General features: G+C 46.2%; 1 protein-coding gene across 2 annotated transcripts in view; it reads left to right on the top strand.

Annotated features, from left to right (window-relative positions):
* The window catches only part of BCL2L13 (BCL2 like 13), a 624,222-nt gene extending 602,285 nt beyond the window's left edge, over positions 1-21,937 (top strand). For both annotated transcript variants that reach the window (XM_069628661.1, XM_069628662.1), the window contains one exon: positions 17,792-21,937. In XM_069628661.1, coding sequence (XP_069484762.1) covers positions 17,792-18,676 — 885 coding nt within the window. In that variant the 3' untranslated portion in view covers positions 18,677-21,937. The remainder of the gene's footprint in view (positions 1-17,791) is intronic.
* Positions 21,938-22,331: the final 394 nt, after the last annotated feature.

Here is a 22,331-nt window from a genome sequence, read left to right on the forward strand (position 1 = left end):
AGGTTCTGGGGATTTACCGGATCGGAGGCTCGACATGGCACTTAGGAACTACTCTTCTGTGAGCTCCCTCTCCAGCAGTTGCAGTTGCGTTTCAGTTACGGTGGGGATGTTAATTTATTCCATGATTGTGACGTCCATCTGTGTTGTGGGCTTTCTGTACAACTCAGCGTAATAATCCGCGAAGCCTTGGCTTATTTCCTGATCGGTCACCCCTGGATTCGGTCCTCCTGTCTCGAGCCTTCCGACTTGACTGCGTCCCTGCTCCATCCTTTCCAGCCAAGCCAGCATCTTGCCAGCCGTGTCACCTGTTTCATAAATTCTCGCCCGCATTGCAGTATGCGCTTGTTTCGCATTGTCCATAGCTATGTTTTGCAGCTTTTTCTGTGCTAGTAGCAACGACCGATTCGAGGCCGGTGTGTCCTCAATTATGTGCCTCTCCTCTGCTTGCTTGACCTGTTGTTCGGCCTCAAGAGTCTTGCTCCAGTGCTGTCTTTTCTTCGCGGTCGTCCACGATATCAGTTCGCCTCTTAACACCGTCTTGTAGGCCTCCCACAGTGTTCCTGGGTTCATTGTCGTCTGTGAGTTGAGCTCGAAGTATGTATTGGTAGTCTCCTGTAGCTTGTCCACAAGCTCAGGGTCACCCAAGTAGTAGCTATTTAGGCGCCCGCTCGGCGGTGGAATCCGCCTGGATGTTATGAGTGTCAGTTCTAATGGGGAGTTGTCAGAGATGCCTCGGCGAAGAATGTTTATTTCTTGCGCCCTATGTAAATCAGTTGCTGGGATGAAGAAATAATCTAGCCTGGAGAGCGAGGCATGTCCCCTGAGTGGAAAGAGTATGCTCTCGTGTCCTGGTGGAGTTCTCTCCACACGTCACATAGGCCTAGTGCGTTGGCAAACGTGGCAAGTCTGGTGGGAACATTGGGGTTTCTGTTCCTCAAGTGTGATCTATCAAGGGTTACGTTCATGACTTCATTAAAGTCACCTCCCAGGATCATGAGGTTGGATGTGTCGTTTGCGATTAAGGGGGCAATGTCAGTAAGCAGCGGCTGAAGCAGGGTAGGGGGTGCGTAGGTAGCTATCAGAGCGATGGAGTGATCCCATAGTTTGCCTGTCGCGTACACATATCTGCCGCCTGTGTCATGGGTCACGGTCGTGAGCTGGAAGGGGAGGTTTTTGTGTACCAGGATCATGCCCCCTCTTGAGCCCATCGCAAAACCTGAGTGAAGTGCCAGCTTGTAGTATGTGCGTCTGAATAGGGTACAGTCTGTGCCCGCAAGATGGGTCTCAGACAGGAACACTATGTCAGCCCCCTGCCTGTTGAGAAATTGCAGCACCAGCTGACGCTTGACTACACTGCCCAGCCCATTAACGTTCCAAGTCATGAGCCTCAGTGTTCTGAGAGCGTCGCTACTACCACTATGTGATGCCATGAGTGCTCGTGATGGTCACTGCCTGTGTTGCCACTGACGGTGTTATACGCCAGCTGCAGATACGCCCGTAGGCGAACTCTGTCTTATCTAGCCTTATCTTATATGTTTGACTGGTCCTGTCTGTAACTAAACTTAACAAATCTCCAACCCCCCTTCCCATACTCCTCCCAACCAGAAGCATCGGTCGCCCGAACAAAAAACCACCGGTGTCAACTGGACACCTTACATGAGTTTAACTTGACTTAAGTACAGGTAGCCTCCCCCGGCTTGGATCCCAGGGGGAGAGAGCCCTCTCTTGCGGGGGTGGCTAGGGGGGAACCGCCACAAATAATACCCGTGGAGGGGGCTGTCTTTGCGTCGCGGTCTTGGGGCATACCGCGACTGCATCAGGTAAGTGTGTGTAGCCTACTGTTGCGAATGTGCGTGTAGACAGAGTAAAACAGTAGCTCAACCTGGGTGACCCAACGGGACCTCGGGCATCTGGCAGGCCTCGGGGCAGTGGTCAGCCTCCCTGCTCTTCCGGTGGGTCCTGCAATGGTGGTTGGCAGACCTCCCGCTTTTGGTCTGGTGGAGGCCTTGGGGCCTTCCCCTGTTGTCGCGGGGGGTCGACCAGTCTCCGTCTGTTTTGTTCAGCCCAGCGCCGAGCCTCATTGGAATCATTGAAGTGGACTGTTGTCCCTTCATGGTAAATCTTGAGTTGCGCAGGGAAGAGCAGGCCATACTTCATTCACCCCCATTGTTTTCAGTTGTTTTTTGAGGTGGTCGAAGGAATGTCTCGCCTTTTGCACATCCCTGGTGTAGTCAGGGGGGGGGGGGGAGGCAATTTTGGAACTGTTGAATGTGACAGTGCCTTTTGCGCGCGCATGTTGCAGTAGGGCATCGCGATCCCTGAGTTTTGCAATTATCGCGCGTGGAAGTGCACCGGGTGGAGGTCTGCCCGTGGGCACTGTGTGCCCTCTCAATGGAGAAGAACTTAGAGAAGGCGTCTGGCTCGTACAGATCAGTCAGCCATTGTTCTAGAAAAAGTTCCATGCAGGGGCCTTCGGCCTTCTCAGGTATACCGAGTATACGCACGTTGTTACGCCTTGATCTGCCCTCTCCATCTTCAATTCTGTCCTCCAGTACCTTCAGTTTGGTTGTTACGTTTTGGAGCTGCTGTTGCATATTATGCATTCTATCCTCTGTGTTGGATATGCGATGTTCCGCTTCCCCGGTGCGTGCTGTTCGCTTTTGAAGATCGTGTCGGAGGAGGGATACATCCATGCTTATCCCATCCATTTTCTGCTCCATTGATGTGCGGGAATTGGCTATCGTGGCCATAATGTCCTTCAATGAAATTCCCTGGTCCGTTTCCATCTCGTCCGCAGATTGCGGATGGGGATGTGCCACCAGGGGCGGTTGGATGGTATACTGATCCATCCTGCTTTGTGTGGGAAGTTTCCTTGCCATGTCTTTCCCCATGGTACCGATATCACTAGCTGCGTATGGGGCTGCGTGCTTGGCCTGTCTTGCACGCCGTCGCCTCCTGAAACAGAGCTCGGGGGTTGGGGGTCTCTCCGGCACCTCTTCACCGTCTGTGGCTCATAGGTTTGCCTCACACGCTGGGTCGCACGGGAAGGGTGCCCCTCGTTCTCAAGTAGCAGTGCTGTCGGCGGGGTCATGGCGTGCCACGCGGGTGGATACGCGCTCCGCTCTCACCTCCGAACTGGTCCGCTATAGTCCACCTGTTGGGAGGGACACCGCCCCGCCGGGACCACTCTTCCTCCGATGTCGACTGCGGCACAGTAACAGGCTGGATTCCGATGCCGCACAGACTCACTTCAGGGCATTCGTCCGTGCGCGCCGGCGGCCATTTTGGAAGCTGGATGACGATCGCCTCGAAACTTCTCGTGGTCGTATTTCTTGGAATCGGATGTGGTTTCCTCTGCTCTAAGCCTAGTTTGTGCCCAATGGTATCCGACACCCTATACAGGGTTGTTATCAGCTCTTATGTCGTCGAATTTCAGGCTATTTTATCAGGATATTTGCTGCGGTCGCAGGAGCCGAGGAGACCTACGTCTTTCTCATCCCGCAGCTAGCCACGCCACATTCACAAGTCTTAATGTCTTTTTAAAAAGTACTTCAGGCTTCCGTCCTGATTGTCGGCTTCCCTCTTCCGGGTTCACTCTTGTCAACTTTTACAACACACTGTTCATGCGCTCATTTCACCAAGCGGTATTCATTTCCCTTAGCTTCTCAATCATCTGTAGGTCAAAGACTTTTGATGGTACAGAGGATTTTACGAGACTCCCGTATAACCACTTGGACCTCCTTTTGCCTCTTCCCAAGGTTTTCTGGTTCCGGTAGTTTCTACCAACGGGTAATCGCCCAGAGTTTCTAACCTGAGCACCCACGTGGTGCTGGACCTCTCTGTTACTGGTTTTCCTACTCTTTCTCAATGGTAGCGCTAGTCTTTCAAATTTCATATTAGCCATTGGCTACTTGTCATTCAACACAGTTCGGTTTCTTATCGATTCTCCCCTCGAATAACCGGCTGTGATGAACCGCTTGCCTTTCTTTATCCTCAGAGCCAAGGTTGGTACCATCATGACCAGTGTCCTTCTCAGGCTTAGTTATCATCGCAGGAGGGTCTAGCATACCATAGACATCTGCTGCAACACACACTGGCTATTGTTTGCGGTCTTATGATTCCATCTGCTGAGGTTTCACAGGCCTTGATCGGAATGGGCAAGGTTACTTCTCTCCTTGTCACCCTCTCGGTATTTGCCGTCTTTCGCCTCCTCTTGAACTGCCCTGCTGAGTTAGCTCTCATGTCGTGCGGTCTGCCTTGCTCGTCTTGTGCTCTGGTGCTCCACCTTTTATCCCTGTGGGGGAAGGGAAAGGGCCGTCAGGTGTGTGTGATTCTGGTCAATTGCTTGACTTTGCCTGACCCTTGTATTGGGACATTTCAGGTAAACCGCTCTGGTGTTAGTCCGTTGTGTGAAAGGGGTTGTCGGAAAAAGGGGATGGGGGGTCAGTGTTTTGGAATATCATACGTGGTAGGATGAGGAAAAGGTGTTGAAAGAAGGGGAATACCGCGTTTCGCTCATCTGTGTCCCACTCCCCAATGACCCCATCCAGGTGATCCTCCCTAGCTGGTCCACCCCAGGAACTGGATCCCATAGCGATGGCCATATCCGGGCCACCTGGATGACAGATCCCCTAGCACTAGCTAGGGAGACACCTTCAGGTTTCTCACAATGTTGACGAAAGCGCTGATCAGGAAATGTACTTTAACCTTCAATTTTTTTGAAAATGTGCATTTGCAGTAGCTGTTAGATATTGCTGAGAGTTAGAATATGTTAAATGTTTCCCTACTCACTATACTCTTTCCTATCATCCAGCCATGCATTTATTTCTGCAGCAGGACCAAACTTTGACTCTGTCCAAATCTTTTCTATTAATATCAGGCAGAACTAAGTTTCTTATTCTATTCTTGTGGTGTTTAAAGGCGCACCCAATTGACTTTAATATGTAACCACTACGGCACCCTATTCACCTTTCCTCACATTGAGAAATTAAGATGTTCCTATAGTTTACGATGCTGCTTTGGTTTCTAAAATTAATTTGGTTTATGAACTGTTTAAAATCACTTCAACTTTTGTTGCTCAATTCACGTTTCAGACATAAAAATATTTTCATACAAGAATGTGAACACCCCCCACCCCCCCCAAAAAATCTTCAATTTTTCCTTGATTCACCCTATAACTGAATAAACCACCAATAATAGCTAAAAGCTCAAACAGGATAACGCAGGAGTCCTCGGAGATTTTGATATAAGCACCATAAAAATGTGATGTAAGAATTTTCAAGACTATACTTAAGGGGAGATGCTAGTTATTTTTTTCAGAAGATGCTACAAGCTCTAGAAAGCACCGAATAGCTAAATTCAAAGCTAAAGGGCAAGTCTTCTGTGCAGTCATTTGCAAAATATTCCCATATATGCAAAATAAAGCATGTGCTGAATCCTGCAATCTTTCACCAAATGATCCAAATTGCTACCCAGGTAGCAAAGGTAAAGACGAGGTTAATTTCAATACAGCTGTGCAAAAATGTTTTGGGAAACTGCCATAGTATCCATGTCCTAAAATCGTGGCCCCCAAGTGCGCAAACCTCAGTGATATTTCTAATAGGTAATACGAAATGACCCTCATTCAGAAAGTTAACACCACACATTTAAGCAGTTACTTTAACCATGAACTTCTAAATGGTACGTCTTCCAACCTGGTAGGGCCTGGCTTTACAGCCCCATTCAGGGAATGTACAATTCTGCTTAGCATACCCGTGTGATACAGACCACTGCCTCCGCCTTCAGCAGATCTTTCACACAACACGTAATGATGCCTTACTCAGCAACCAGAGCATGTGGATGAAAACCTACCTTCAATGTTGATGCAGAGTCAATAACTGGACATGCACGTGCCTTGTACAGAGCCTGACGTAACACATAGGCTCATGCATGCGGTCAGCCAATTTCCATTCTTTCTGTGCTACCTTCCTAATGATGGCTGCAGCTTGGCTTGCTCCTTGTATGTCTAGGACCCTATACAGAAATATACTGGGGGTGTGGCCAGCAGCGTGCAATGGCATATGACATTTGAGCAAGCTCTGAGGCACCATGCTCACACCATGAACCAAGCCCTAATCCAGACCCAGGTTATCGGTGGAAGGCAGCAGCAGGAGGCTGGGCGAGGCTACGGGAGAACAGACTACTCCTAATTCTTCAGCTCCTGGGCTGAGTGGGTGGCGCAGAGGAGTAAGCTGCAGTGGCTGGGAAGCAGCACATGCCTGCATCCGGGCGGTCCACTAGAGCATGGAGTACGCAAGACACGATCTCCTGGTCCCGGGCTCCCGGGTGGCGGCAGCAGGCATCTCGCTGGGGCAGTGGGTGCCAGAGGGTGCAGTGCAGCCTGTGTGATTCCCCGGCAACTCCTCGCCTTAGAAACTGGGGGAGTGTGGATCCACACTCGCGACCGCTGATCCTGCCCTTCACTTCCAACATCTAGCAGTCCGGCTGCTTGGATTCAGCCTCACGGGGGGACTGACGGGAGATGACTGGCACCCACAGCTTTTTGCAGTGGAGAAAGCTCCTCCCCCTCATCTATTGGTCCCCGAGGACTACCAGACATGTGGGGTGCACTGGGGCTCCCCGTGCCAATCTCCTTGCCCACCTGTGCAATATGGGGACACTTCTCCCCTGGAAGGGTGGACCCCTCAGGGTGGACACATTGCTTACTGTTTCACCGCCTTGGTAAACGCATCCTCCTTTGCATCTTCTCTCCCCACTATTAAGCTGTGCAAATGGCCAAACATACAAAGCAGCCCAAATCTGGTGATGTATTGGCTATGATGGGTGCAGCAGACAAAATCCAAGAAACAGGATACAAATACCATTGCCCAGGTCCATGCACCTCCCTTTCCAGACTCTGGGATACACTCCCTGGCAACTAAGCTAGACCACCAGAATCTCCTGGCAGAGCTCAAATCCAAAATATACAACAGTGTAGCAGAGCTCTCTCAAAAGGTGGCCTCCGTGGACAAGCAGCTCACGGAAGTGGGCAAACGGGTCGCAAGCTCAAAAACTCCACATGCGACCAAGTGTACGAACTCTGAGTTCTCCAACAAAGTGGATGCGGTTGAGGATCTGGGTGACTCCCGACAGCAAAACTGGAGGAGCTCTGGGAGGAATATTCTCAGACTACATGGGATACGCAGCAATATTCCAGGCCATACACTGGAGTGTTACGTGGAGGACATCTTTCGTGAAATCCTTGAATCTCATGGAGCTGCTGATCCAATTCAGCTGGATCGGACCCATCCGGTATATCCTACCTTTCAAAAACAGAGAACCTGTACCCAAAGTCCTCACAAGGGTGCATATTTTCAAACTAAAAGAGGAGATCCTGAAGGGGGCCAGGCTAAAAGGGATGATAACCTTCCGATATGCAAAAATCACACTCTTCCAGGATCTTTCACCATCCACTCTCAATAAATGCTGTTCTCTACACAACGTAACTACATGGCTCCAAAACACAAAATCAAATACTGCTGGTCGCCACTCGATATCCTCCCATTCAGTCACGAAGATCACACCTGGTACATATCAAACCCACGAGATGCAGAGGACTTGCTTCTCTCTGAAGCCCCATGCCCACCAGAAAACTCATCCACACCAGAGCCTAAGCCCAGAAGACCCACAAGGGCCCCCCAGGGTTGGACCTGGACAGCTGGAAACCCAATGAAGAAGAGCCTCACAGGCCGGCCCAACTCCTGGGAGAAGCATTGGATCCCACACGACTGTCTCTTTGGGCCTTCGTATAGAAGGGCTGACATTGTTAACTCTAGGGTTGCCTCCCCCCCACCCAAAGGGGAGCCAACCAAATGATAAACTCTGTCAAATTCCCATTTAAATGGTGCCAAAGCCCTATCCCTTTAATAGCTACAAATTATCCCTGAGGCTTGCCAAGCTCCTCTGTTCCCCCAGGCCCACTCTTTTCTGTTTTCTTCCTACGTTACATGTAAACTGTTACCAGCTGTTTCTTGCAGATTGTAAGGTATGTTACTTGTTAACACTCTTTAGGTCATAGAAGCGATAAAAGCCTCTATGGTTACACTTGATACTAGAAATGCCCACAATGGGACAGATAATTATCCTATCTCTCCCCCCGTCCCCCAACAGCTTACCCTTCTCGAATCCTGACCGACTTCCAGATAATCTTACTCTCCATCGAAGCACATAGGAGAGTTAGGGGGAGGTGTTGGGGGTGGGGGCGGAGGTCCCTTCTTCTGGCCAGAGACCTACCTTTTAAGAAAATCACACTTGGTAAAGAGTCACAGGGTCGCCACCTAATGGTCAAAGTCGTCCTCTGTGGCCACCTCCTCACCAAAACTGCAATTTATGCTCTCAATGAACAAAAAGACAAGTTTTACCTTGAACTACTCTCTGGAATAGCAGCATTTGCAGAGAGGCGCAGACTGATCGGAGGAGACTTCAACGCCAAACCTAATCCCATACTAGACAAATCACATCCGACTACTGCTCGAGACTATAAGAACGCCCAGTCCTTGTTAAATTTCATGAAAAACCTGAGCTTGCTGCTCGTGTAGAGATCTCGGCACGAAGATGAGGATTATTCCTTTTTCTCCTTCAATAACTGGGGCCATTCTCGTATCAGTCTGATTATGGTCTCCTTCTCCTTTAATAACCTTTGTCATTGAAACTAAAATAGGCATTAGAGCCCTCTCAGACCACTCCCTCATAGAGGCCACCTTATGGGTACATCTGCCTATCTCCCCCCGCCAACGCCTCTCTCGTACCTTCTTGACTCGTACTTTTTGCTTAACGATACACCAGATCTGTCACCCAATACCATCTTGGACACCTTTAAGGCAGTCATCCGAGGCGAGCTGGTCTTACAAACTACAGTTTATATCAAAGCTAGAGACCAGATTTGCGTGGACCTGGAGGCAGAGGTGGAAAGACACAAGATTTCCCTCAAGTCAAAGACCTCCCTGATGGCCCAGAGAGACCTGAACTGAACTGCGCAATCCTTAATTTGAACCAAGCAAACCTGTTCCTACCGCTGAAACATGGCAAATGGATTACTCGCGCTGAAACTACTTGGCATTAAAAATCTAAATCGTGTAGCCGAATTAAAAGAAAAGTGGAACCTTTTCTTCAAAGAGTCAAGAATGCAAATTGTATTCCACTACTTCTCATATATTATGGCGGGTGACCCTCCATCTCTGGGTATCACAAATAACTTCTTACAGCAGGGTACCCCACCACCCCCTCCTATCAGACACCTGCTTGACTCTTTTCAAAGCTCCCATCAACGCAGAGGAGATTGAGAACACAGTTGAATATGGGCCATCCCACAAGGCCCCTTGCCCAATAGCTTCACACCGACTTTCTACAAACTGTTTAGATCGCAGCTTACTCGCATCCTGTCCAAATTATTCATCTCATTCCAAGGCCCTAATTAGTTCCTCCAACAGAGAATCTTTGATCACCCTATATCTTAAACCAGGCAAGGATGAGTTTGATTGCTCCTTGTATCGTCCAATCTTGCTCTTGAATATAGATGCTAAAATGTATGGGAAGATCCTTGCAAATCACCTTGGAGTTGCCCTCTATTCGCTCATACACCTAGAACAGGCTTGTTTTGTCCAGGGCAGATCTCCATAGGCCAACATGCGCAGGGCCATCAACATAATGGACCACAACCCACGCACCAACACCTTGCTTACCTTGGTACAACTAGATGCAAATAAAGCCTTCGATGAGGCCGATTGGGGTTTCCTCTATAGAAAAATGGCAAGGATGGGCTTTGGATCTAGATTAATAACACAAATTAGAGCAGCGTTCGCCCCTCCCTACCGCCAGGCTGAGGATCAACCAAACACACAAAACTGAGGTTATCCCACATAGACAATGAAGTCTCAGCGGGAATCAAATTGAACAACAAAGGAGACGAGCCCAAGCACAATTTGATTTTTTTTAAGTGTTTCCAATAGTGTATAAAAAATGTAAGTTCCATATTTAATGCTCACAAACGTGAACCAATTATAATCAATGTATTGATTTGTTTATAGCATGTGCAAAAGGATTCAAATACAAAATTGGACATGACATAAAGTGCTGTTTACATGTGCAAGAAAAATGCAAAATTAAACGCCCTTCACACAAACGTGTGAAGGGCGTTTAATTTCGCATTCATTTTGCATTTATGTATTTTTCATGCACAAGTAAAAAGCACTTATGTTCAATTTTGTATTGAATCCTTTTGCACGTGCTATAAACAAATCAATACTTTGATTAGAATTGGTTCACGTCTGTGAGCATTAAATATGGGACTAACATTTTGAAACTATTGAGAACATTCTTTTCAAAATTCATAAATTGTGCTTGAGGCTGCTTTTCTTTATTAGACTGACAATCAAAAGCTTAATTTCTCCCAAGATTGAATTCTCTAGGGCCGCCCGACAAGGTTGACCCCTCTCTTCTATGCCCTCTTTATATAGAATCCCTTGCTATAAAGATGCAATCCAACCAGAACATTGAAGTCCTGACCATAAGAAAACATCCCCATAAAATTGTGCTCTATGCAGACTATTTCCTCCCCTTCCTATCTCAAATAGACTCCTTCTTGTTGAGAGGGTGCTGGGGTTCTCAATTAACTGCTCCAATTCCAGAGGCCTGAATATCTTGGAAAGCGACTCCTGCATTGTCACACAGGGGGAATAGATTCAAACTGCTGCTATGGAAACCTTCTTCCTTAGAAAACCTGGGTGTTAAACTGACTAGGGACATCACTTCCCTCCTTTATAATAACATCTCAAGCCACCCCCCTCCCCCCGCCATTTCAGAATCTCTCTGCAGCGATGGTCTACCCAAGAGAATCCCCCGCTTGGTAGAATTCAAGATATAAAAATAAATCATCCCAAAGCTGCTCTACATCTTGAGTAGCCTGCCAATTAAAATCCCTACCTGCCTCCTTGTCCTGCTGCAGCAGAAAATGTTCCACTTCTTTTGGAAAGGGAGACCCCCATGCATTGCCCTGAAAAGCTTACTACGTCCATGTGCCTTCGGAGGCTTTGCGGTCCCAGACCTCAAACCGTACTTATTGACGACTCAGGTTGCCCCCATTTTCGACTGGCTACATAACTTATCAAGCTGCAACCTGTGTACAGGTAGGTCGTCCAGGCTCACTCCCAAGTTGCATGAAAACTGTTAAGCAGGTTTTCCTTTGCCCACAAGATATATGGGATAAACCAGTCATATGCAGAAAAATCATATCTGAGGAACAAGTTCACTTACTATCAATGAAGAAAATTTTATTCATAGAACAATCCATATTCACAAAATTCATACCAAAAGACAGCAAAAAACAGGAGTATAAAAATCACATAATTCAATTAGAGGTGTATATTATTTACAAATGTTTAATTGGATAGAAATGCATTTGAAAATCTGATAGAAATACATCCAGCATTAGTGAAAATAATTCGCATATACATAGATACAAAAAGCTAAAAGTGCAAGGCGTGCAGAGGAGAAATGCAAAAAAGTGCAAAAGTGATAACCATGTAAAAGACCAACATATACATCTAAATCTATAAGGACAAAATATGACCATGAAGTTCTATCCGGCATTAATTAAACATGTTAAACCTTTTATCGCCTCTAGCAAATTAACTTCAACGTGCATGTATTTTTTGGAGTGTTTTTGGCACCATCACCACTGACCGGTTTTGACGTATACGTTAGCAGGTCTTCCTCAGGGTGAGATGCACAAAAGTATTTGGATAATGTTATCCAAGGCAATCAATTATTCGGCGCACCACTAAAGCCAAGTATCAAATCTGGTCGTGGCACAAAGATGGAAAGGTCCATCGAGTCCATGAGGAAAATTAGTCCTGCATTTAAAACGGGAGGTAAATGCCTCTCTTTGCTTAAACATAGATGTATAAAGATAGCCTACACAGACTGTGGATCTCGCGTTCATTGATCTGATCGCTGGCCACACGTAAACTAGAAGCGCTGGCTAACAAGTCCCCATCTGACGGGGATAACCTACGGCTAAAAAAGGGTTTGTTAAGGCCTGTCTGAGTCCGAATTATACAGGTACAATCAAATCCACCACTGTATTATGAGCCAGCCCATTAAGAGAGCAGTATCTAGACAACGCTCCCAACCCTCTTCAAACTAACCATGCAAGCCAATACCAACAAAGGAAGTTCGCAAAATGATGTTGCTTATTTAATACAGTGAATATTGAAGACACCTTCCTATACATGTTGAAATGGGATGCAGACCGTAACATCGAAATCCCCCTTGACGTACATTCATCAATATGGTCCAGAGCCGCTAAATCCTGCAAATGTACTACCATAAAGGAATACCTCCATAAAATAACTGGGATCCTGTTACCTCTCCAGCCATTGATTCTAATCCTAGGCAGCGCTAAAGACTCAGCGCTCAGAAGGTAACTCTGTAATGGGACTATACCCCAAATGTCTCCTACATGCCCTAAACGTCACCAGACTTGTTCTGTATGAAAGGTTGAAGGACGCAGAGGGCCCCTTTTCTATTTGGTGGACTAAGCTGTGGAACATTTGGGCCATTGGAGAGATTGACTGCTGCCTTGGAAGGAAATATTGCTAAATTCCTACTGGAGTGTGGTGCCCATTTTCCGATTACTGCAGCTAGCTTTGCCCTTTCCAACTCGTTCAGACCAGTTTGGTTTAAATCCCTCAGCTTGTACTATTTCGAATCAGCAAATCCATCCTGGCTGCGATGGCAATAAACTTGTCCCGGCCAGTACATTTTTGATGGCTCCTCCTCCTCTTGCTCCCTTTACCCTCCTAAGAATAATCCACCTAATCAACATGCCTTAAAGCCACCCTCTTGTTTCTTCCCCTAATGTATCCCGTATGACTGAAAGATCAATTCGAGGGGATTGTGTCCTCCGACGTATTCCACATCTTTGACAGTAATGACCACAGCTTTGCTGCTTCAGAAAACTTTTTTGGCGTAGGCGTCCTGCGTTGATACGCTGTCCCTTGAGGTCCTCCGTCGACGTCACCGGATGTTATATCTAGGACGCACAATGCCCGTAGCCTCAGTTCCGTTTTTTCCGAGAACGTGTTCGCTTCGGAATCTCGGCGCATTCTGTTCTTGTACTTGGAATTGTGAAAATGTCTTTGTCGTCTTCTACCCCGAAGTCGGGCTTCAAAAAGTGTTGGGACTGCGGTTCCAAGATGTCCATCATGGACGCACGACGTCTGCCTCTGGTGCCTCGCCAAAAGCCCGCCACCGATGACTGCCAGTCCTTGACATCAAAGGCCTTGTGGGAGCGGAACAAAAAATGATCGGTAGGTAGGGTATCTAAAACCTGTAAGTCGAAATCTGCTGGGCTTTCGACCGACGACTCGAGGGGCGAGACTCCTCGTCTGCGTAAGTCCCAGGGGGTCTCGGTCTCGGAGTAGGTCCCGCCATTCCCCTGCCTCTTCTAGGCATTCTCAGAAGCGTCGTCACCGGTCGCCTTCCTCGTCCTCGTCGGAGGACTCTGCCAGACGGCGGTTGACTTGCCCCACCAAGTCTTCATCGCCGGCCGAATGGGTCGCATTCCGCCAGCAGATGATGGTAATTTTCGAATCGCAGGGCACCATTCTGTCCGTACCTTCGCGAGAGGCTGGCAAGGAACGAGCTAGAGCCACCGCTCGCACGCCTTCGGGCTCGGGATGTCGGCGCGATCATCGGGAGCTGTTGAGGTCCCGATCGGACAAGGTTGATTGCCATAGCCGTGCCAGGTCCCGGTCCTTGACGCCCTCGAGACTGTCGGAACCTGTGAGGCCTCCGAAAAAGTCATTGGCGCGGAGGCCGTCGAAGGACACTATCGGGGCTCCGGCGTCAAAGCAGTTGTCAAAGTCATTGACGCCTTTTGAGGAGAATTTACCAGAGGTGCCCGGGAGGGCTGTGGAAACTGAGGAAGGCTCTTAGTAAATCAGTGAGGCCTGTTTTTGAGCCCTTCTCTGGTCATCCCCCCCAGGAGGGATTTATTCCAGCCTTTGGATTACATTTCAGAGGTGGAAGAAGGGTCAGATTAGGGGGGGATTGTGCCTCCTGAGGTTCCTGATGACCTGTTGTCTTGTCACAGTCAAATGGAAGACCTACGTCAGTCCTTACATGACGCCAGTGGTCTTGACACCTCTCTGGAGGTTGAGTTTGGCAGGCCTGAGCCAGGTTCACATGCCGAATCCTCGTATAGGCGTCTCATGTCGAAGGTGACTGAGTACTTGGGATGGTCTGCTCCACCTGTTGATTTTCTGCAGGAAGACCCGACAGATCTACTGGACCAAGGTCCACCCACTGACCCAGTGTTGCCATTTCATTTGGCTTTGCAAAGAAGAGTGGCGGCGGCTTGGACTGCTCCGGAGAGTCTCCCGGCAGTGAATAAGTTGCTTCCGAAAAAATACCACCCAGCCAGTGGTGACTCCTGCTACTTGTCAACGCACCCCACTCCGAAGAGTTTGGTGGTGCAGGCGGCTATGGCCCCAGCGAAGCAGGCTGCATACCCTACCATCCCTCCTGATAGGGATGACAATCGCTTCGATGGTTGGGCGAAGAAGGTGTTTTCTTCTGTGGGTATGGCTTTAAAGGCAGCCAACTCCGTTTGTGCATTTGCAAGATTCACTTACACTCTGTTGAATGTGCATCTTTGGCTGCTGAACATATTCCCGAAGGGGAGAAACGGGATAATTTTCTAGCCCTCGTCCAAGATGGCAAAGATGCCATGTTCGGGTCTGGACATGGCAGACTGTGTCAGCCAGTCCATGGCGGCGAGCACCGTGATGCGCAGGTTTGCGTGGTTGCGGAAGTCGGGGTTTGCTCCTGATGTGCAATCCCGGCTTCTCAACATGCCCTTTGATGGTGTCCATCTTATTGGCAGCAAGGCTGACGAGAGCCTTAAGAGGTTGCAGACCTCCAAAGCTGCAGCAAAGTCTTTGAGAGCTGCAGTACGCCAACCTCTGTCTTTTCGTTGTAGGGGACAGCAATGGAGGGGAGGTTCCTTTCGGTACTACTCTTTCTTTGGTAGATCGAGAGGAGCTAGTCAAAGGGGCCACTGTAGGAGTACCAGAGGTGGAAAGCAAGGTACTCGAGGTGCCAAAGCCGCTCGGGCAGTTGCCTCTTTGCCCTCAGGCACTGCCGCATCAGCTCAGTCATGAGGCCATGTCCCATGGTTCGCCAGTTGGGGGAAGACTGGGTTACCTGGCGGCGCTGTCCATATTTAAGCGCTCGTCTGAGGAATGTTCTTATTTTTAGATCCCTTTGATTTCACAGTTTCTGAAACGGGTAACTAATGTGTTTCCACCGTCTTTCCGGGTGCCGAGATGGGATTTGAATTTGGTTTTAAAGTTCCTAATGTGGGCTCTGTTGGAGCCCTTACATTCTTGCCCGTTGAGACTGTTGTCCTTTAAGACTGTATTTTTAGTTGCGGTTACTTCCGCACGCAGTGTGAGTGAGTTGCAGGCACTTTCCGCCAAGCCACCTTTCACGATGTTCCATAAGGATAGGGTTGTCCTTCGGGTTCGTCCTTCTTTTCTTCCGAAGGTTGTGTCGGAATTTCATTTAAGTCAGAAGGTGATTCTTCCGGCGTTTTATCCTCCTCCGCATCCTGGTAAGGATGAGGAGAGGCTTCATAGGTTGGATCCTAGGAGAGCTTTGAGTTTCTATTTCTCACGGATGTCCCGGGTCAGAGTGGACAATAGGCTCTTTGTTGGTTATGCCAGAAGGCGTTTAGATCGGGCTGTTTCCAAGCCAACCTTGTCCAGATGGATCATTTTGACGTTCTCTGAATGTTACCGGTTGGCGGTTAAGGACCGTCCAGTAGGCTTACAGGCTCACTCTACTAGGGGTGTGGCTGCCTCCATGGCTCTACAGAAGGGCGTCCCAATTCACAGCATTTGCGAAGCATCCATGTGGGCTTCTGTCCATACCTTTTGTGAGCCACTATTCCCAGGACTCTATCCATGTGCACGATTTGGCCTTTGGTAAGGCAGTCCTATATTCAGCAAGTTCATTGGGCATTCTAAATTGATGAACTTATAAATTCTTTTCCCACCTCCATACGTTGGTACTGCTTTGGGAGTCTGTCAAAGATGTGGAATACGTCGGAGGACACAATCCCCTCGAACAACAAGTTACTTATCTTACCTGGTAACGTTCTTTCGATGGGATGTTCACCTAGTTCACCTAGGTCAGATGTATCTTTTTTTTGTTTGTCTTTCTTTTACTTCCTGTTTTTATATTTCTCTCCTTCCTTGATTGTACCTTTCCAAAATTAAATAAAGTTGACAAAAAAAGGAAATACTGCCAGCTTCGATACATTAGAGGCATGCACTTTTTCAACAGACGCATAGTTAATTGCAACAGTATTGATTATTGCCTCTTATAAATCAATGTATGGGGGTGCATGTACCTTTTTACGACCTTATCTTGACTGTGTTTCCCAGTGCTCCCCTTTTCACATCAACAGTTTATGAAACCACTCTAGTTCTATGTGATGAGGGATGAGAGCATGTTTTTAATGTATTGCTAAGAGACGGGGTGAAAGTTAAAAGGAGGGAGATCAACAATTTGTGTTTCGTAGGCTATATGTGCTGTCATAACCAATCCTAATCAGTTGATCATATGACTTTCATAAAACCAATCTGCCATCTGATTTTTAAAATTAGATTTTTATAAAACTCTGAATTTCATTAGGCTGTGTTTGAGAATTAATTATTGATAATGGAGGGATTGGAATTGAAGGAACTACAAAGAGGGTTGGTAATTCGAAGGATGTGACCCAAAAATATCCACCTTTTGAAAGTTCGAGTGAACTGCTCGATGGCATCTGTGCCGGTGACCCAAAGAGCATTAAAATCAGGCACCACAGAACTTAATGAGCATGATTTGTCATGGCTACCGGGGGGCGCTGACTATCACTCACAATTACTAAAGCCAGGATGTGAAATGTGTCTCTGCCCTGAGAATTGGGTTCTGGAATTCACAGGGCTTCATTAATCTATTCAAGAACGAGGACCTAGGACTGCAAAAGTATGATATTTTATCTCTCCAAGATATTTGGCTTAGATCAAACCCCTGCTGCAAAGGATATGATTGCTACTTAAACTGCACCAAGAAAGGAAGATCTGGCAAATCATTTTCAGGTCTCCTAACACTTGTGAGGAGGGGAGTGGGGCTAGTTGTGAAGGAGGTCTTTTCTCAAGTGGCGATAGTTGAAAGACGAATATAGTGGGGTGGGGAAAATGATGATTGTATTTAACCTACACTGCATTGTGAACGTGTGTGAACAAGGGATATTTTCTAGTACAGTAATGGATATCCTAGACAAGATATTAGTGACCCTAAAAAATCCACATGTACTCTTATGCAGGGATTTAAACATGAAATTTGCGGACGAGCAGGGCTGTATTGTAAGCAAGAAGAATCGAGACAAAATGCCACAAAAATGGCCTGAGGAAGTGCAGGAGCACGCTCTTCATATGTTGAATCCACAAACCAAGCGAGACATCAAAGGCAATTGGACCTGGTCTAGCGGGCTTCGAAAGCATGCCTAGACTATGCATTTATCTCGCCTAATTTTGTGCATTTGATAGAATGGTTTAGAGTCATACAGATGCCCACAAGTGACCACAATCTGCTCGAAATATGTGATAATACAATAGTGCAGACCTTTGCATTTCTTTGCACATGTTTTGCTGTTTCAAATCTTGCATGGCACATTTGTTCATATTTTATTTGTGTGTTTCAGGGAACAGTTTTCAGTTTGGAGTCGGAAGAAGACGAGGACCACGGACTTATTGCAGAGGACAGCAATGACATTTACATCCTAACTAGTGATCACTCTGGACAAGTGAGCCCCCCTGAATCCTTGGCAGTGACTTCCTCCTGGCAGACGGAGAGCTTGCCAGCTTCTTTGTCAGCCAGCCAAAGCTGGCATACTGAGAGCTTGCCAGTATCCCTAGGGCCAGAGTCTTGGCAGCAAATAGGAATGGAGCGTGAAGAAGTCAAGAGCTTGGACAGCAATGGAGGTGGAGAGGAGAGAAGTGAGAACAACTCTTCCAACTCTGACATTGTCCATGTAGATAAAGACGACATTGCAGAGGTGATGGAGGAAGCAGCAGTTATTGCTGCAGCAGAAAATATCTCTGTTGCTAGGGATGAGGAGGCAGTGGCGTTTCCAACGTTGCCTGAGCTTCCACATCCAACCCCAGAAGCAATTCTCAAGTTCCCACAAATAAAACCTGAAGCTGAAATTCAAGAAGAAGAGCAGGCTAGCTGCCCTCCACCGCCATTTCTAGGCCAAGCACATAAAGGGCAGAGAAAAGCCACAGAGGCAATTGAGCCCAACCTCCCTTTTCTGAGCAAGCACCTAGAAGACCAATCTGAGGAGGTATGGATCCCAGAGAAGAAGCTTGAAATAATCTCTCCATTAGTATCGGAAATCACTTTGGGGAAGAGTGAGAGTCAGAAGACATCCCCAACCCTGTCAGAAGACAAAGACCTCCCACCTGAAGATGATGTGAAACCTATTCAGTTGCCTGAAGGCAAATCTATACTACTTTATGGTGGGGCAGCAGCAGTCGCTATATTGGCTGTTGCTCTAGGAGTTGCACTGGCATTAAGGAGGAAATAGGGGTCTTTCACTAAGACTTCATCGTACCTAGGTGCATCTAGTGAAGCACTGCTGGTTGGATATTTTGTGAATTGGAAGAAGAAAGACAGACATATGATCACGGATGATGGGGTTGGGAGCTTGGCTGGAAGGGGGGTATATTATCGCTTGGGACAGTTATTTTTTATAAAACTCTAGCAATGTATATAGGGCAAGTGCAAAAAAGGTTAATTGCTACATAAAAATGGAATAATATTTTCATAAAAAGAGCAATGGGATTAAAGTTAATGGGGTACAATTTGTAGTTTTCTCCTTTTAAGTGTATCTTGTCTCCCCTTATTACAATTCCATTTCAGTACTTTGTATACTTTCTCTTACTGGGAGAGATGTCCCTTTTGTGCTTTGTTTGGAAGGTTTCTTTAGAGAAGAACCAGCATTCTTGATTGCGTCATCTCATTTATTAAGCCCAAGCTGCAAACCTGTAATTTGCAATTTCCCTCTATTAATCAGCAGCTCCCTACATCCTCTCCCATGGCCCTTTTCAAGCAGTATTGCTAATCTGTATGCCATAATCCACAGTATTCTTCCTTGGTAGTCAAACCCAGATGGTCCTGTTGAACTGCAAGGTTACTTGGCAGATGTATGCAGTGCACTATTTAAAATCTGGAGTATGTTTTAAGTGTTTAAATGTAGGTCTTATTAGTAGCATACTATAATGACTGTAAACAGTACCATAGGTATTCTGTCCTTCCCTGTCAGTGCTCTGAACACCTATCAATAGGATAATGCCAGTCTTCCCAAAAGGCATTAACACACACATGTTGTGTACTGTCGGCTGTTGACTCGGTATTGGGTGTTACCTAGGTCACAGTAGGGGATTTGATAGCTTTGGTGATGATGGCCTTCGTACAATGTTCTATAAATCCTACAACAGACTATTTGGTCATTAGAACTAAATCCCTCGACCTTTGTGCTCTGTCTGGGGAAAACATAGTTTTCCACATTAAAACTATCCAGTTGTAAATGTATGCCTTTGCTTCGTTACTAATGTGATTGCACACATGGTGCTGCCGGGCTCTTGCTTTCCTTCTCACCACTGCCCTATGGTTTCCTAACCACTTCTTTTGCAAATGTTACTTTCTCCCAGATATAAATAATATGCACCTCTTGTTTGTGCCCATCACACGAACTCCCACCTCCCCCACCACCTCTTCCAAGCAAATGAGGCCCTCATCACATGAATTGCTTGTCACATGCACTTGAACTTTGGTGCAACCTGGAGCCTCAAGTGCACTCTGTAATGTAAAAAATCCCAAACGCTGTTTTGCTTGAATTTGATCCGTTTTTGCTGCCAAGCTGGCCCGTTTTCTTTTTTGTTATATGGCTTAATAATAAATACCCCATTTAAGGGTTAAGGTTTGAGCAATGGGCCATACTCCTTTCCCCATATTGGCTGAACGCACATTGCATATACTGATAAACACTGGCAGAAGAGGATTTACTGCAGTGGGTGTTAGTTCAACAACCTTTTCAGTTATCCTGAAATGTCATTTAAACTGCGAAAAAGCTGGATTAGCAAGGATTGGTTTAGTTGGCGCTTTCCCTCCATTTGTCCCAAACTCCACTCTGTGTCACATGTTAGTAACACTTTGGCACTGCTTTATTCTTGTGCACCATCACTGTACACTTGTTTCTTGAGATTTTGCACCACAAAACACATTTGTTTTATTGTTCAATTCCGCAACGCAAAATGAAACCCACTCAATCCTGTAGTTATTTCCTGCAGGTAGAGAGTGACCTTTGTTAAAAACCTCCATGACGTTCCACCTTGAATACACTTACTGTGCTCAACTCGCACACATTTGTGGAATACTGTGATAGTGCGGTTTGGGAGCTCCCCTATTTTATTCAGACTACAAAGTGTTTGATTGGCTTGTAAAAGCTATTGTGAACTTTTGTTTATCAAGCATTTATGGACTCTGTTTCTTTATGTATTTTGAAAACTTGTTTTTGGACAGTCATAACAAATGCATTTTTAAGCCACTGCCGCTCGTTGTAGGATGGATGTTTGATTCATCATTCAATAAGAATAGTCCTTTTCAATGTTGAAGCTTAAATCAAACAAACACTTCAGGCACTGTGTAAATTGTTCAAACTGCTCTGGCTAGACATTGGATGATTATAATCTGTATTTAGCCAAAGGGAATAGTCACTAGTAAAATTGTGTCTTTGTGAAATCCCCCAGTTTTCTCATCAATGAAGTGAAGTCCTGTTTCAAAGCAAACGATAATTGTTTTCAATCTGTATGAGATGAAAATCAATAATGCATCAATTTTTAAAATGTTTGTTTGGCTGCTATGCCCACTGAGTGTCTTTCTAGACTCCCCTAGGGGGCTGTCATGTCACTCACAAGAGTGCTATTCCGCATCCTCTGAAGCTATTATTCAACTTATCGACTCCATGTACACACTTGATATTACAAGGCGGGGCATACCATTAGTATTGAGAGTAAGACCAAGCCACTTGGTTTTGATGCAAGATTCTTGAATTAAACCATAGGTGATGGTGACACGGTAATATATGCAGTAAATCTCTCATTCTTCCCGGTATAATATCTGCATTCTACAAGTTCAGATAACTGCCACTAATAGTATATTGTATGCCAATGCATATTTATGTGGGTTTTCATCGTTCTTGGCTTGGAATCTGAGCGCGACAACAGACCCTCTAGAATATTCCATGATAACATTGTTGCTCATATTCCTCTTAGAATCCCACACCTTCACATAGAACACAGAAGTGCACGACAATACAGTATGCTTAAAATCTTACATTGTATATTAAGGTACAGCAGGGATTGTGTGCCTGTTTTGCTGTGTGAAGATACCATCTATGAAATCAACGAAATGGGTACCAGTTATACACTCATTCTGATTTACCTAAAGAAAGCGGCTGCACACAGATGCACAACTTAACGCAGTCACATTCCTCTAAGCTGAGACATTGGATTTGGGAGGGATCATAATATGTCGTACATTTCCTATGGTTGACAGGGCAGCACAGCTTTTTACTTTTGTATGAAACTTGTTTGTGCCTTTGGTTGTTGATGAAATGATGCGAACTGTGCTACTGCTGCAACGTCAGACACAAAATAAGATTTTATCACCAGTTATGTTGGTGTATGTTGAACTTGTAACATTGAGAGGTATGTATATTTGTTCCGCACGTGACATGCCCCAGGTTGCACTTAAATAAATGAAACCGTTTTCAATGACCAATAAAGGGTTGACTATCTTCTTTCCAGGTGGATATATTATTTGTTGATTCACTGCCTACATTTGTCTGAAACATGTTTATATGGTACTCATGAAATATTTGCCCTGAATGCTTTTCGAGCATTGGGAGTGCTCTCTATTTCCTAGCAAAATTCTGAGTTTATTTTGGATTTATTTATTTTCTTGGAAAATGTAAAGTATAATCGGAGATAAATGTGAGAGATGCTAACGCTTAACGTTGTTTTTTTCTTCATGGTCCCGTTCCCTATCATAGTGAAAATACTGTTCCATGGAGCTAATTTGCATGAGATAGGATTCCCACTCGACTAAGCTTGATTAAGGATAAATTTAATATGTGGAATAATCATGGGCAGAATAAAATATCCTTTACATTTAAATGT

The sequence above is a fragment of the Ambystoma mexicanum genome, chromosome 12 (assembly GCF_040938575.1).
Source record: "Ambystoma mexicanum isolate Mex_15411 chromosome 12, UKY_AmexF1_1, whole genome shotgun sequence".
Classification (NCBI taxonomy): Eukaryota; Metazoa; Chordata; class Amphibia; order Caudata; family Ambystomatidae; genus Ambystoma; species Ambystoma mexicanum.